Raw genomic sequence first — 16,043 nt, forward strand, 5'->3', positions numbered from 1 at the left:
CATTCAACCAGGTGCAAATTATAGCACAGCTGCAACATCGCAGTTACATATTTTTTACATGCAAGGCTGTAGAAGTGGCTTTGGTCCAATGAAAAGCTAACATTTGGGTTACCACGCCCCCATGGAGACAGTTTACAGTACATTCATAGGATCCTGAAAGACCAAAGGTGTTTCTCCTCAATACGCATATTTAAATTCCGCTATCTGGTTACTGATCAAACATTAATCTGCCTGGTAAACTACTCTGTGCCGTTTCACTTCAGAGTTGCACCTGTTTAACAGGTTCAGATTAAGGCAAGTCAGTGCGGAGTGGCATGAAAATACTTTGATTTTAAGCAAACAGTGATGTGAAAATCAAATACGTGGCTGATGAACGTAATTAAATAAAAACCGAAGTAAAATCCCCTTGATGTGAACTGGAATGGAGAGTTTTGTCCAGGGAGAGAGAGCAAGTCTCAGATGTAGACCGGCTGTTCCTGGGCAGTCAATAGACGGTACATGGCTGCAGGCATCGTCTTCATGTGGATCTGCAGCACAAAGGTTGCGTGATCAAAACACAGCTGAGCATAGAGTTTTCCTGACGTTTTGAATTGACTATCTCCACTCCATAAATGAATTGTAATGCCATTTACAGAATCAATTAGGATTATTTCAACTCATGACTATTTAAGTTCTTGACCTCGAACACTGGACTATTACATGTTACTGTTGCGTGTGTTCTTGTACCTCTCCCACTGCATTAGACAGGACTTGAACAATCTTCTCATGAGGTGTAGCCACCACACTCTGACCGTTGATATCAATGATGCGATGACCGACACGGACCCCTCCTCTCTCAGCAATGCCCCCCCTCATCAGACTGCAGATCTTTACAGGACAGAGGGACACAAACAGCAATAAAGCTAATCAAGCACGCAAAGCTAAGGGTCATCTCCCCCCCCCCCCCCCCAATTGTCATGATACCCACAATGCCATTCTGTACGCTGAAGCCCAGCTGATATCGGAGGTCTGGTCTGCGGATCAGCACCATAGTGACGGGGGGACACCTGACGATGTTCAACTTAATCTTGGACTGGGCCTTCAGACCCTGGGGGGACAGATTATAACAGGAGGAGACAGCCAAGAGAAGAGGGGGAAAAATGCACTTACAGCACCGCATGGTCAAAGTCAATTGTTTTCAGTGTGTGCCAGCTTGCAGAGGGGTAGACTATTTACATTTAAAACGGACTGTCTGCCTGACCACAAGTACATTTGCATTTTCAGCAGAAATGCACAGTTGGGCTACAGTGACACAAAGAGAGAGAAGGTGAAGGCAAGGAGATGAGGGAAAGAGGCTGAAAGAACACAGACAAGAGAAAGGCAAACCTTGATGATACTCTGGCAAGTGGAGAGGGGCAGTCCAACCAGACTGGTTCCATTGACGGTCATGAGCTGGTCACCAATGTTGAGTCCACCAGACTTCTCCGCAGGCCCAAAATGCATCATGCTAGCAATGATGACGGTGGGCAGAATAGAGCCCCAGCCTGACTCCACTATGACCACGCCCAGCATCTCTCCCTTCTGCTTCTCTATGTAAACCTGCAATAGGATACACACAGAACAAATTACACTACTTACACCAATAAGGTCAAGGCAACTGTTCACTTGAATGTCTTTCAGTTAGCCCTTCTTGTTAATGCTATGTGTATTACAGGTATAGCTCACTGTTTTAGAACTAACTAATAGCCACTAAGGTCTAAAATCCCATATAAAAATTCTAAGCACCCAACACTGGCCTGCCCCCTGGTGGTTGACTCACATCTCTGCAGTTCTCTGACTTGGAGAAGTGGATGAGGTCATCGTTGTACATGTCCTGAGTGTTGAGCAGGTCGCTGTACTCCCTCTGACTCAGGTCATTTGGGTCGATGCCATTGGCCCGCAGGAACTCCTGGTACGCCACACTGAAGGCCTGGCCAATAGACTGGGCTATGAGCTGGGCCTGGACAGAGGGTAAGAGTGGCAACACAAACGCACATATTACGTTGTATGTCATAAAGTTCCTTCATACACACACTTGTGTCAGAGTTAAACAAATCATTTGTAAACACACACTTACATCCTCCGACTCAAACACGTGGCAGACCATCCTGTACTGGGGGAGGTCGTCGCGGGCAGGGCTGTTGGTGTGGTCAGTTGTATGGTTCAGATGTTCCTGAGCGCTCCTGGAGCGTACCATCTTCCCCCTGGCCATCAGCACCACCATGTTGCCTATGTCGGCGATGTAGGAGATGGTCCTCAGTGGCAGGTCCATCATGGACGCCTGATAGGAACACAGGATAAGGACATGGTTATGTGGCTATAGAGGGTAGTTTAAGTGTTTGATAACTGCGCCGTTCCACCAATTAGGTGGCAAATAAAAATTAAATGTTCACCTAATTGTAACATTGTCATTAAGAGCACATGTTCAACTTCATAAAAAAAAAACATTTTTCCCATCTCAATAGGCTAAATTTAAAAAAATGACTAGTAAGTGTCAAATAAAGTAACAGTGTTGACGATTTCATCTTAAACCAGCCATAAATCCCCTTGTGACGGGGGAATGGAAGCTTGTTGTGTACAACAAGGGAGGGGCAATTTAATGCAAAAAAAAAAGGAAATTTAAACATTTCTAGCCTGCCTATCTATGGGTAATAGGGTTGACGTGTTATGCTTGACCCACTCAGTTTTCCACCACAAAATGGACAAAGGGTAGAACCAGCTCACCTGCTTTATCACTATAATTTGGCTGTTTAATGTTTCTTTTGAAAAAATATTTAAAAAGGAATAGTTTCACCATATTAAAAATGAGAGTTCAGTTCACGTAACAGGGTTAACCTTAAAATGAGGGACAGATGTAAATGAATCACTAATCACATAATAATCTTTATTTACAATGATGGTGAATACTTGTTTGGGCTAGGCATCCCGGTGAAACTGGAGGGCGCGCAATTAAAACAAATAATCATAAAAATTATGGCTATTAAACATTTAGGTACATATCAGTTGAAAGCTTAAATTATTGTTAATCTTACTGCAATGTCAGATTTACAGTAGCTAGTACAACGCCCCACATCAAACATTTTTACCACCGGCACAGGTTTCATAAATTCACAAATAGCGACTAAATATTCACTTACTTTTTGAAAATCTTCCTCTGATTTGTCATCCAAAGTGTCCCAGCTATAGCATGTAGTGTCGTTTTGTTAGATAAAATCCTTCTTTATATCCCAAAAAGTCTGTTTAGTTAGCGCCATCGATTTGAGTAATCCACTCCAACATTTTTTAAAACTTTAATTTAACTAGGCAAGTCAGTTAAGAACAAATTCTTATCTTCAATGACGGCCTAGGAACTTTGGGTTAACTGCCTTGTTCAGGGGCAAAACGACAGATCTTTTACCTCGTCAGCTCGGGGATTCGATCTTGCAACCTTTCCTAAAATCTACCCCGAAACTTTGTTTCAACAAGTCAAAATACGTTTCTATTCACTCCTCAGATACCCTAAAATGTAAACAAACTATAATATTTAGTACGGAAAGAAGTATGTTCAATAGGAAACCGATTTTTAGCAGGTGCATCCTGTCTTCATGGCGCACAGACACAAATTTCCAAGACTGTTTCCCTGTATTAAAACTGATATTTCTTATTCGTTTTTTAAATTAAAAGCCTGAAACCTTGAACATAGACTGCTGACACCCTGTGGAAGCCATAGGAATTGCATCCAGGGAACTAATTTTCAGTATGACCTTATGCTTGCCATTCTAAGACGATGGTCTTTTAAAAAAAGAAAATTCCGGTTGGATTTTCTCCTACCATTTCTTTTTTGTTATATTCTCCAACATTATTTTAACATTTCTACAAATGTCAGTGTTTTCTATTCAATGGTACCAATGAAAAGCATATCCTGGCTTCAGGGCCTGAGCAACAGGCAGTTTACTTTGGGCACGTCATTCATGCGGAAATTGAGGGTAAAAAGGGGCCTAACTAAGAAGTTTAAAATTGTTCTAGAAGTCACAGAGGGTGTACGGAGGGAAATATCAATATGCCAAATTTTGGCACTAGCATTTATTGAATTCTCCATGTGGTCTATACTAAAGCTCACTTAATTTAATATAACAGGCTTTAATATCCAATATTGGTGCACAATTTCTACTTAAAATATCAAAAGGGTCGCACGCAACAGGCACTCATTTCATGGAACGACCAAATTAACACCGGGATTACTAACACTATAGCGATTGTCTGGTACATGTAACATAGCAGCCGCTATACTTGAGTGAGTCCATGCTAAGGTCAATATTATACAGTATTTACCTGAGTGTCTGCATTCAGCACTTTGATCCTCTGTGTAGACATGAAGAGATCCACTTCAGTGGAAGAAGGAATCTCCCCCCCAGTCTGCACATTTAGGGAGAGGAGAGCATCACTTCAACAACAGAAGACATTCAAACAACCATTACAGACAAACAGAAAATATGACTGAAGACACAGAACAGACAGAAAAAAATATATGTTACAGCCGTAATACTGTCACTGTACCTTCTTTCTGTTTTTAGCTTGCTTTTGTGCAGTCTGCCATATAGAATAGCAAGAGAGAGAGAGAGCGAGTGCGTTCAAGACAATGCTCCGCCAAGAATAGTAAGATGGGGCTAGGGTATGGACGACACTGGATTGGCTCACAGAAGATTGGCCATCCCATTTGGTGTATTAGGGCTGTGTGTGTGTGTGTGTGTACACACATGCCTTGTGTGGGCAGGTGGTGATTTAAGCTGTCTACCACATCTGACAAAAGTTACTGGCCCAGAGGTTATGAAGCAAACATCCTCAAAAGTTTCCCCTTCGTCAATGTGACATTAGCACCCCTCAAGAAACAAACAGACTGCATGTGATAACAACATAGACTGACAGATGCCATGGGCATTCCCCAATACTTCTTTATGGACATGAAACAATGTTATTTGGCAGATGTGTCAATAGCTATTTAGTAAAAATGTAATGCACAATATAATGCACATAATTATATAGAACTAAGGACATGAGAATGATTACTGCCTGTCACTTAAAAGATGGAAGAGGGAAGGAAGGAAAAAGGGAAGAGTATTCGGTCCTAGCTGATGTGACCCCCGTGTGGCTCACCCTGACACGGCTCATAGCCTCCTGGGCCTGCTGCATGCGGGCACTCTTAGTGGGAGTCCTCTCTGACAGCAGGTGGGTGGAGCCCAGGTAGCTGGCTGCAAAAATGATGCCATCAATCAGGTCCTCTGGGTCACATGGCCCTGGGACTGTGGACAAGACGGTCATTGAGGTTGGCGACAATCAATGGTCATCACTTTTGATTTGAGTGAAAACAAAATCAAAAGTGAGTGTCAACATGCCACTGATGCCTAACCTTTTCCATCAAGTAATTGAATTGCATTTTATACCACAGCAAAGCTTAATCTACAAAAACGTTCTGCTTATCTCACTAATGACCCCCCCAACCACCCAAGACACTCACCTTCCACGTATGTAGGGAAGGACGGCATATGCCTCTGGATCTGAAATGAAAAAAGAATATTACTATTATACATCAGTAATGGTGACAGTAACAGTAGAATAGCACTTCTCTTTCCACAGTGGTGCGTGTGACACAGTGCAGAGCAGTCACTTACCTCCTCAATGGATGGTGGCCTAGGCGGCTCCCTCTGTTCTCTATGCTCCTTCTGCTGATCCTGGTGTGTTCTGGAGGACTCTACCCTCACAGGACAGACATGCTCTGGGACTGGCACCGGAACTCTGGATGGGGCTGGAGCTGGTACTGGAACATGGACAGGGGAGGGAACTCGGGCTGGGACTGGGTTATAGTGTGAAGGAGACTGAGAGACAGGCTGTAGAACAGATTAAGAGATAACCTCAATTGATTTCTGGTGGCACATTTAAACAGGAGTAGATAACATTATTACCTCAGAGATCACTCTTATCACTGATGCAATGAATGGATAAACATCCATTCTCTCCACTATGTAAACATTTCAAAAATGTGATTTCTGTAGTGATCCAGGGCTGGCTCATACTCACTTCGCCACCCGGTGGCTGCTCTGGGGAGGATTCGTCCTCATTAGGACTGACCTCCGGTCTCATCACCCACACAGGCTCTATGGGCTGGTCAGGAGTGTAGGGCGAGCGCACCGTCTTTGTCTTCACCTCCTCTATGGCCTCTCGGATGTCCCTGATGGCCAGAGAGATAGCATCTCCTGAGCCTGTGACACTGTCCTCTGAAAGGCCTTCCGCTGGAGGTCGGAGCTCCAACCCGGCCTGCTCATCCTGGAACTCACCTGAATCAGGCTGCCCAGAGCTGGGACGCTCTGACTGGGCTTCACCTTGCACGTTCCAGGGAGGTGGCCCCAGGCTTTGGGATCTGGGGCTTTCTTTGAGGCTGTCGTCCTCCCCATCAGACGTAGTGTCATTGTAGTGGTGTAGCCTTGAGCCGACTGAGCGTCCCTGCCAATGGGGGCTGGTCTGTGGTAACCCCACATCCCTACCTGGCCAGGAGTCACAGGGTTGGGGTTCAGTGTCTGTAGCTCCCTTATAAACATGCTCGCTCTGTCTACGACTGCAGGAACCTGGGTGAAGTTCTGAATATGGCTCATCAGGGTCAGCCTCAGATCTCCTGTCTGGATAATTAATCAATTTCAAGGGTGCAGGGAAAGACTGAGGGTAGGATTTTGCGTAGGGCTCTGTGTTGGATTCTGTGATAGATTCTGACTGTGGGTAGGACTCATTATAGAATTCTGCATAGGTCTTAGGATACGAGTCTCTGAAGGTGAAGGATTTGGGGTGGGACAGTGGAGAATCAGTGTAGTTCTCATCATCAGGCATTATGTCATTTTCATAGGTGGGACTTGGGCTAAACTCGTCACTATATTGGTCCGAGTTCTCAGACTGAAGTGGAGGGGGCAAGAATGGTGATTGGTGAGGAGGTGAACTCAGGGGCGGAGCCTCCATGCTTAGCGAGGCAGCACTCTCAGTGTCAGAACAGTACTCATTAGTTCTATCTTCCTGATCATCCTCTACCAGATCCCTCTCGCTGCTGTCTTCTTCTCCCAGACCGGTCTCTTTTAGCTCCCCCTCTCCATGGCCCCCCTCCCTCTGGTTCTCTAGGTCTGTCTGGTTGTCAAATCCACTTTGAGTACTAACAGACTGCGTTATGGATGAGCTGTACCCTTCCTCCTCTTCCTCCTGAGGTTGGGGAGACTCTATGTTGGGAAGGGTTTGATGCAGGTCTTGGGAAGGGGGATCAGGGGCAGTAGGACATGGTGTGTGGTGTGTGGGGATAGGAGAGGTACCAGCAGTAAGGTCAGGTGCTCTACTGTTCTGTGTGTGGTGGGGTGGACAGGAGTGTGGGGGGTGCTGCTGCTTCATTGTTGCGGGACCAGTCATGTCCCTCTGTTCAGTCAGGGGAGCGCCAGATGACCGTTGCTGTTGAAACGGCAGGGCGTGGGTGTCTTGGCCATCTCTCGTCGGCGGTCTCTGTCTGTGAACTCTAACCCTGGGCTCTCCCTGGCGGCGGTAGCGGGCCGCGCCAGGGCGAGGCGGCTGGGTGTGGTGAGGAGGCTCCATTTCTGCTCCCTCCCACTGTCTGGATGGGCCCTGCCCTGAGGGAGTTCGTCTACGGTGCCGTGCAGGGCCGCGGCCCGAGCCTTGGTGCGGAATAGGAGGATGATGGTGGTGGTGATGTTCCTTCCCATCCTGACCGAGCATTTGGCAGGGTCTCCAACTTCTCCGGACAGGGACCCCTTCTCCCCCTGTGCTATTGGGCTGCCGGTTTCTGGAAGCAGGTGAAGCCTTATGCTCCTCCAAGATAGCATCACCTAGCCCCTCCCCCTGCTGCTTGTAGCTCATCACTCTGCTGTGGTCTGTTTACCTTTAGAACATGGTCCTTCCGTCTCCTAGGAGACACCACTCAAAGCACTGCCTGCAGGGAGACAGGAAATGAATGTGAACAGATAGTTCAGGGGTTATGGTTCAGGGGTGAAACAGAAGGATCAGGAAGGCATGTCTACAAACAGGAGATTGTGTTTGTGAGCGAGCACCCCTGTGGTTATGAAGTAGATCTATGTATCACTCTCCCAATATCCATTTTAACATCAATTCTATCCTCAATTTCAGAGATCTGCCAATCCCCCACACATCTACAAAGTACAAAGCACACACGCACAAGATCCTGATAGATAAGCAGAGCCGCAGGGGCTCCCTATACTCCAGGGTAAAACCTAAATCCCATGGGATTCATCTGGGTGTGTTTAATCTCAGGCATATTCTCCCTGCACCAGCAGCGGCACCACGCCACACCAAAGCAGCTGGCAGATGGCGTGAGGAGGAGGAGCAGGAGGAGGGACAAAGCACTGACGTCACTGACCTGACAGAGAGGAGGTCAGGCTGAATACCAAACTTTAAGCTCAGTGTACAGAATATTGATGTCTGAACTCTAGATAGACTGTGCAGTATACTCAGCATCAATCAGTAGACTGACTTCACAGTATCGTATAGGATCAGTTTTCAAAATTGTGCACAGTATTGCAGGTAAAGTATTTTGTAGCTTTAAGGGCTATAGCCCATTGTACTGTATGAATTAGTGGCTGAAATTCAAATTTGATGGATACAGAAAGCAGAGAGTGTACAGATTTAATAAAGGCTGGATATCTGGAGACTAGGGGCAGAGGTTAATGCAGAACCTCAGAATGAAAAGGAATCTGAGTGCAGGCGAGAACCGACAAAGAGGAGACATGTAGGAGGACAAAGAGTATAGATTATATGCTAGAAATATGCCCTTTCCCCAGTGATTGGTGCTGCTGACTGGGTGGGCCCCTGGGGGGGCAGTGCCCAGGTCACAGATGGTCAGGCTGTGGGCAACATCGGCTAGGCGGCAGGCGGAGGGAGCTGTGAGCAGCTCCTCCATCTGTTGGGGGCCCAAGTGAAAGCCACAGGGAGGGGTCACTGATCTTACGCTAGCCTAACACACACAGGCCAATGTTAAAACAGTGTTTACATGTAGGGGAGAGTATGTTGAGCCATTTTCTACATTCAGCATCGCTACATCAAGGGAAATATAGTATTATGTCTAAAAGATATTTACACCGAGTGTACAAAACATTAGGAACAAATTAAATGTGTCAGGGCATGGACTCTACAAGGTGTCAAAAGCATTCCACAGGGATGCTGGCCCATGTTGACTCCAATGCTTCTCACACTTGTGTCAAGTTGGCTGGATGTTCTTTGAGCGGTGGACAATTCTTGATACACACGGGAAACTGTTGAGCGTGAAAAACCCAGCAGAATTGCAGTTCTTGACCCACTCAACCTGGTGTGCCTGGCACCTACTACCACCCTGTTCAAAGGCACTTAAATATTTTGTCTTGTTCATTCACCCTCTGAATGGCACACATACACAATCCATGTCTCAATTGTCTCGAGGCTTAAAATCCTTCTATACCTGTCTCCTCCCTTTCATCTACACTGATTGAAGTGGATTCAAGATGACATCAATAAGGGATCATACTGTAGCTTTCCCATGGATTCCCCTGGTCAGTCTATGCCATGGAAAGAGCAGGTGATCATAATGGTTATTGATATTGTGTGTCCCTGGAAATAACCAGAATTAAATGTAAACTAAACAGTTTTCAAAACATAGCTTGTCCAAAACAAAGTTGTCTCTTGGCACAACTTCCCCGGGGTAAGGGGGTTTGTTGAGCACATGTACAAGGTAAATTGAGCAGCCTTGAGGGTAAGTGGGTGATAGTGTCTTGTGACAGCAGGTGATGGTGCTGGTAGGTCAAAGTTGAAGTCATGGAATGGGGGTGTGGTATATCGTATATATGAAATGTATGCCTACATTCAGATATAGATCTCACTTACCCTTCCATTTCTTGACCAATTGTCTGGGACAAGGATGTTGTTTCAACGTGCCAACTCGTAGGCAAGTTCTCTGCATTTGAGGATACTAAGCCCATGAAACTGGTCCGCGAGATTGTTAATATGTTTAGCAAGCTCAGACTCCATGTCATCAGATGAGACCTCATGAGCATCTGCTACTCTTTCACACAGGTACATATTCCTTTTTTATCAATGTATCTATTCAGTGTCATTCAGTCTAATTTTTCATCCCTTGCTGCTGCTCAAATGGACTTCTTCTCTTCTCTCACTTCCTTGTCTGCTCTCTCAAGAACCTCAATGATGTCAGCTCTGTAACAACAACGACAAAATGCACTTGAGCTCATTTGCATGACACATTGCAAAAATACTATGCATAAAACTGACAAAATGTTATCATAATTTGTATGGAGTATGGTGGACATTGGCTCAACTTACCCCAAGGCAAACATTTTGACTGTATTAGCCCACACAGCTACAAGGATGCACTTTCATGCTAGATTAAGGACCTCATTTGCAGTTTATAAAGACCCAAATTGATGTATTAAACAATATTTGGTTTAGATAACGTTGGTTTAGATACAAGCACCATGAAACTTACAACATAAATTCATTTGACTTCGTGAAAATACATTTTTTGGGACCTAACTTGCTTACCACTTTTTCCATGTGGTTTCTTCCTTCACAGACTCTATGAAATTATGACCTCTTCCTAAATATTTGGTCACATGATTAATTTTGTGCATGGTTTCTTAGAAACAAGGAGTGGCTCAACTAACCCTTTGGCTCAATATACCCCACTCTCCCCTAGTATCAATAGGCCTATTGGTTATATTTTGTTGATATATTTGTGGTTTCAGCAGGACAGGATTAATGCATAGACTAAGAAAAGGGTTGTGACGACTGGCAAATGCTTGTAGACTATTCAAGTCCCACGTTGAATGGCCGCTGGGAGGACTTTTTTTTGCCTGAACGTGAGGAAATTAAAAGGGTAGGACAGCAGGTAGCTTGTGCAGAAAACGCTCTTCCGATTCTGTCACCGTGTATGGAGTGGGACGTAACCCAAAAGAAAAGCAAAACGAGTAGGCGCTCCTGTGATGAAATATCCTAATACATGTTTACTTATTGACAACTGCTCAACGAACGGGCTATTATCCTATTTAACAAACAGACACCTGTCTGAATGTCCGACGACGATGAAAGCCAAAACGATGTGACACGTCTCTAATTAAATGATCCGCGGGGGGCCTTTCATGGTCAAATCATCGGCGCCACTGGTACCTTCATCGATTCGCTGGTGTTATGCGATTCGTCATAATGTAGGCTATTTGCCCGATCTCCTGGATCATAAATAGGCGCTTACCTGTTCATGACTAGGAACTGGTAGATCGCGTAACATTCCGCTTCACCATCTTTATCCTACTGGTCCCTCTGCTCGATACCTTCAAACAATTTGCATGGATTAGGCCCGATCGGTCAACTCCTGCTGCATCGTGACATTTGAGCGGATTACCGATGCACAAAGCGACTTTAGACTGCTGTGTTTCAACATGATGGCGCTGCAACGATCGTGTTCTACGTAGCCTACACTACTGCTCTTGTCTGCACCACTTTTTCCCACGCGCAGTGAGATATTAGAGCCCGCAAATTCTTCCCTTGCGCACAATGCATCCCCTAGAGCTAAGAAACACCGGTGTAAGCAAAATATCGACACCACGGTGTCAAGCACACAGAGCAAACTATTCAAGGACCCTCGCTCACAGCATTTTATCAGAATAGCCTATGGATGAAGACTAGCCTACATGATCTATTAGGAAAATATTCCCGAGAACGCACTCACACCTATATTGCTATCTTCTCTACAGTCTAAACGAGATCATTGGGACGTCCCAAATCTGATGTCAACCTGTTGAAGTGTAAAACGGTTAATGCTGGGGTAAGATTTATGGTTAAATTAAGGGTAGGGGTTAAATTTAGCGTTAGGCAGGAACGTCTCAAGGATTCCCGGATTGCAATAAATGTGTGTAGTCACCATGTTATCCAATCTGTGTCAGCATTTAAACCTAGAGGGGCCTAATTGTCCCATCTCTATCTCCCGCACATCCATAATTTCAGCTCATTCTTGATTAACAGTAAGGGAGTGATTTGTTTGGCAAGTGTGGATTCATAAAGTAGCCTATCCATATAGTAGCCTAGCCATATACCCCCTTCTTATTGGTGCCACCTAGCATTTCCTGCTCCCATTCACACATGTGCTGTTCTATTTTAAAACCGGGCATCAATAATTTCTGGTCCTTTCTTTTCATTCATTGATGAAGGTATATATTATGTCTTAAGTTATTTAGGAACATGACAGGCTTTGAGAGCATGTTTAAAACCCATCTTTGAAATGATCATTCATAAATGTTTGATCAGAGCCATTGCAGTGTTGTCACGCAAAACCCATGGCCCACATGCAAGGCCTCCAGTATGACTGGCTTAGACTGCACTGAAAAAAGCAAAAGGGTTGGATGGTGTAGTATTGTCTCTTCTTCTCCTATCTTCCCAGTACTTGTCATTGTGCTGGGCTGCAGGTGGTGCTGTCCAATGGCTGAACTGTTCTTAATCTTTTGATATGAGCTGACCAACCATATGGTAGTCCTATCAATCGTTTGTGCTTACAGAATTTGTACATCATTGCAAGGCTCAAACCACTCCCATAACAATCCATGACACTCCCATAATAAGTGTGGGACATTGTTTGAATATATATTCAAAGGTTGTGTCCTACCTCTTGCATTATAATGTTAATAATAATATTTTTACTCAGAGGATCTTTGGTGCCGTTCAAAAACAGGGACTTGAAATCATTTCCCCAGGTCATTAAGAACAAATTCTTATTTACAATGATGGCCTGGAAATTCCACACAATGCTGGCCTAGACACCCAAAAAGACCTGACACATAGAGTCCTCTGGTCCCTTGCCACATTCTGCACAGAACCCGTCAGGGTATCAGCTAACACACAACAGCACTGTGTCAACCCAGATGGCTACAGATATCGTATTCTTCAAGCACACTTAGGTGTTTATGAAAACATTCTCACAGTGTTTACAAGGTGCTTGAGAAAGGGCATGTTATTTTACAGTTTTTGTTGATTGTCATTTTATGATGATTGTGGTAGTTTCTGCACTAATTGGTTTCTGTGTATCTTGCTGGTTCAGTTCTCTCAATACTTGGTCTAACACTGTAAATGACCCCACTCTTCTCTCTTAGCAAAAGAGATCCATTGATTGCTGAAGTCCTTCTTCACATAATAAAGTGTGTATACTGTAATATTTCACCTAGAACTGACCTGTTTTCCCATGTAGCATTTCACTGCACCTTCAGGAAAGAGGGAAAGGCGAACATTTAGGGACAGACCAGACAAAGTTCCTATGACACAGGGTGCTGTAGATGTCCTGGAGGGCAGGCAGTGTGTCCCTATTGGACCGGCCGCACTACCCTCTGGACAGCAATGCGGTTGTGGGCAGTGCAGATGCCGTAGCAGGCAGTGATGCAGCATGACAGAATGCTCCCGATGGTGCATCTGTAGAAGTTAATGAGGGTCTTAGGGGCCATGCTGAATTTATTCCGCCTCCTGAGTTTGAAGAGGCATTGTTGTGCCTTCTTCACTACGGTGTTGGTGTGGTGGGCCCATTTCAGGTCCTACGTGATGTGCACGCCAAGGAACTTGAAGCTTTTGACCCTCTTCACTGCGGCCCGTTGATGTGGATAGGGGCGTGCTCTCTCTGCTGTCTACTGTAGTCCACGATCAGCTCCTTCGTTTTGTTGACGTTGAGGAAGAAGTTATTTCCCTGGCACCACTCCATCAGGGCACTAACAACCTCCCTGTCGGCTGTCTCGTTGTTATTGGTGATCAGGCACTGTTGCTGTTATGTCGTCAGACAACTTGATGGAGTCATGCATAACCACGCAGTCATGGCTGAACAGAGAGGAGCGGGCTGAGCACGCATCCCTGGTGGGCCCCTTGTTGAGGATCAGCGTGGCGGAGGTGTTATTGCCTACCTACACAGCCTGGGGCGACCCGTAAGGATGTCTAGGACCCAGTTGCTGGGTGTTAAAACCCGAGCTGTAGTCGAATAACAGTATTCTCACTTAGGTATTCCTCTTGCCTAAGTGGGATAGGGCGGTGTGCAGAGCAGTGACTATTAGGGTGGTGTGCAAATTGTAGTGGGTTGTGGGTGTCTGGTAAAGTGGAGGTGATATGGTCCTTGATAATCCTCTCAAAGCACTTTATGATGACAGAAGTGAGTACTATAGTGTGACATTCATTTAGTTCAGTTACCTTTGCTTGCTTGGGTACAAGAACAATGGTAGACATCTTCAAGAAAGTGGGGACGACAGACTGGGATATGGATAGATTGAATATGTCCATAAACACTCCAGCCAGCTAGTCTGCACATGTTCTGAGGATGCGGCTAGGGATGCCATCCGGGCCAGCAGCCTTGCAAGGGTTAACACTCTTGAAAGTCACGTCGGCCACAGAGATCTAGAGATCACAGTCCTCGTGAGCAGAGTGGGCCCCCGTCGGCGGCTCTGTCATATTCTCCTCAAAGGGGGTGAAGAAGGCGTTCAGCTTATCTGGGAGTGAGGTGTTGATGTAAGCGATGTGGCTGGTTTCCCCTTTATAATCCAATTGTCTGAAGTCCCTGCCACATGCGTCACATGTCTGAGCTGTTGAATTGCGACTCCACTTTGTCAATTCTTTGATTACCTTACGGAGGTCATGGCTGGTCTGTTTGTATATGTCCATGTTCCCGGTCAATTTGCAGTGGTTAAATGCAGTGTTTCACGCTTTCAGTTTTGTGCGAATGCTGCCATCTATCCATGGTTTTTGGTTTGGATATGTTCTGATCATCACTGTAGGAACAACATCCTCTAAGCACTTCCTGATGAACCCAGTGACAGAGTCAGTGTAATCGTCAATGTTATTTCCAGTGGCGACCCGGAACATATCCCAGTCCACCTGATCACACAGATTCAGAGTGTCCCTTTCCTCTTCTCCTACCTCTCATTACTTTTACAGATTAGTTTAAAGGTAAGAGAGGAGAAAAGCATGCTATTAAAGAGTATTGGGATGCAGCCTCCTAATGTCTCCCATGTGTGCCGCAGAGACAACCTTTGATCCCTCCATCGCCAACTGTGACTTTGAGGGTGGTTTCTGCTGACACACCCAGGATCAAATGGAAGGATCCCCATGGAAGAGGGTGTCAGTCAAGCCCAACATCTACAGGATTGGGGACCACACAACAGGGGCAGGTAAGAGATGATATGATTTTGATCACCAAGAGATGCTAGAGGCGTAATTAGTAAACGAGAGATGGCTTCTCTATCTTCTCCTGCTTACAATTTGCACTGCGTTACATTTGGCTTTGGTAAAAACCTGAAGTATTTCAAGTGTCAGAAAGACACTTAAACAACGGCGTATTTTGAGACTTAACCAATGTGTGCAAAGTGAAAATATTCCACGGCAAACCAATTGACAGAAAACAATATTGCTCAAGACAATAATAACAGTTCTTTCTCTTCACACAGGATCCTTCCTTCTGGCCCACTCCCGGCTGAATCCACGCGCTGGCTATATTAGCCACCTGCTCGGGCCTCTTCTGCCCGGCAACATGAAGTACTGTCTGAGGTTCCACTACTCTCTCTGTGAATTCATCCAGACAGACCAGGCTCTCACCGTTTACATTCAGGATCAGAGCGGAATCACACAGGAGAGGATATGGACCCAGAACGACAAGGTGTCTGGATAGCGACAGAGGTCACCATCCAGAGTCCACATGTTGCCAATGTAAAATGGCTTAACATGTATTCTTTTCCTTTTTAGTTAGTCAGTTATTTTCATTCCTCAGTCAGAACAACTGTCCTGTGCATGCCTTGCCTATAGTGTTTCATAATGTTTGTGACGGAACCCCTTGTGTTTATTCGGCCTTACGTTGTATCTTTGACATCGTTTTTTTTAATTGTCAGTCCTTTGGTTTGGCTCCAGCTTCATAAGGAGCAGCAGTTTAAAATGAAACAGGAATGCCGAAGTCCATAGTCAGCGATTCTCCTCGTTGGTTTTTCTTTTTAAAC

General features: G+C 45.3%; 1 protein-coding gene across 2 annotated transcripts; it reads right to left on the minus strand.

Moving 5' to 3' along the window:
• Window positions 1–54: 54 nt before the first annotated feature.
• On the minus strand, window positions 55–11,423 carry LOC139388549 (amyloid-beta A4 precursor protein-binding family A member 1-like). Of its 2 annotated transcripts, XM_071135273.1 has the most exons (14): window positions 11,288–11,423; window positions 9,910–10,236; window positions 6,073–7,969; window positions 5,667–5,882; window positions 5,513–5,552; window positions 5,152–5,297; window positions 4,555–4,587; window positions 4,330–4,413; window positions 2,096–2,299; window positions 1,799–1,978; window positions 1,366–1,578; window positions 968–1,087; window positions 727–867; window positions 55–527 (listed from the first exon to the last, which is right to left on the minus strand). In XM_071135273.1, exons 3-14 carry the CDS (start codon window positions 7,894–7,896, stop codon window positions 456–458), a joined length of 3,273 nt encoding a protein of 1,090 aa, XP_070991374.1. In that variant the 5' UTR covers window positions 7,897–7,969; window positions 9,910–10,236; window positions 11,288–11,423; the 3' UTR covers window positions 55–455. The 2 variants fall into 2 exon arrangements, with proteins under 2 accessions (XP_070991374.1, XP_070991375.1); XM_071135274.1 differs by lacking the exon at window positions 9,910–10,236.
• Between the last annotated feature and the right edge of the window lie 4,620 nt (window positions 11,424–16,043).

The sequence above is a fragment of the Oncorhynchus clarkii genome, chromosome 29, assembly GCF_045791955.1.
Source record: "Oncorhynchus clarkii lewisi isolate Uvic-CL-2024 chromosome 29, UVic_Ocla_1.0, whole genome shotgun sequence".
NCBI lineage: Eukaryota > Metazoa > Chordata > Actinopteri > Salmoniformes > Salmonidae > Oncorhynchus > Oncorhynchus clarkii.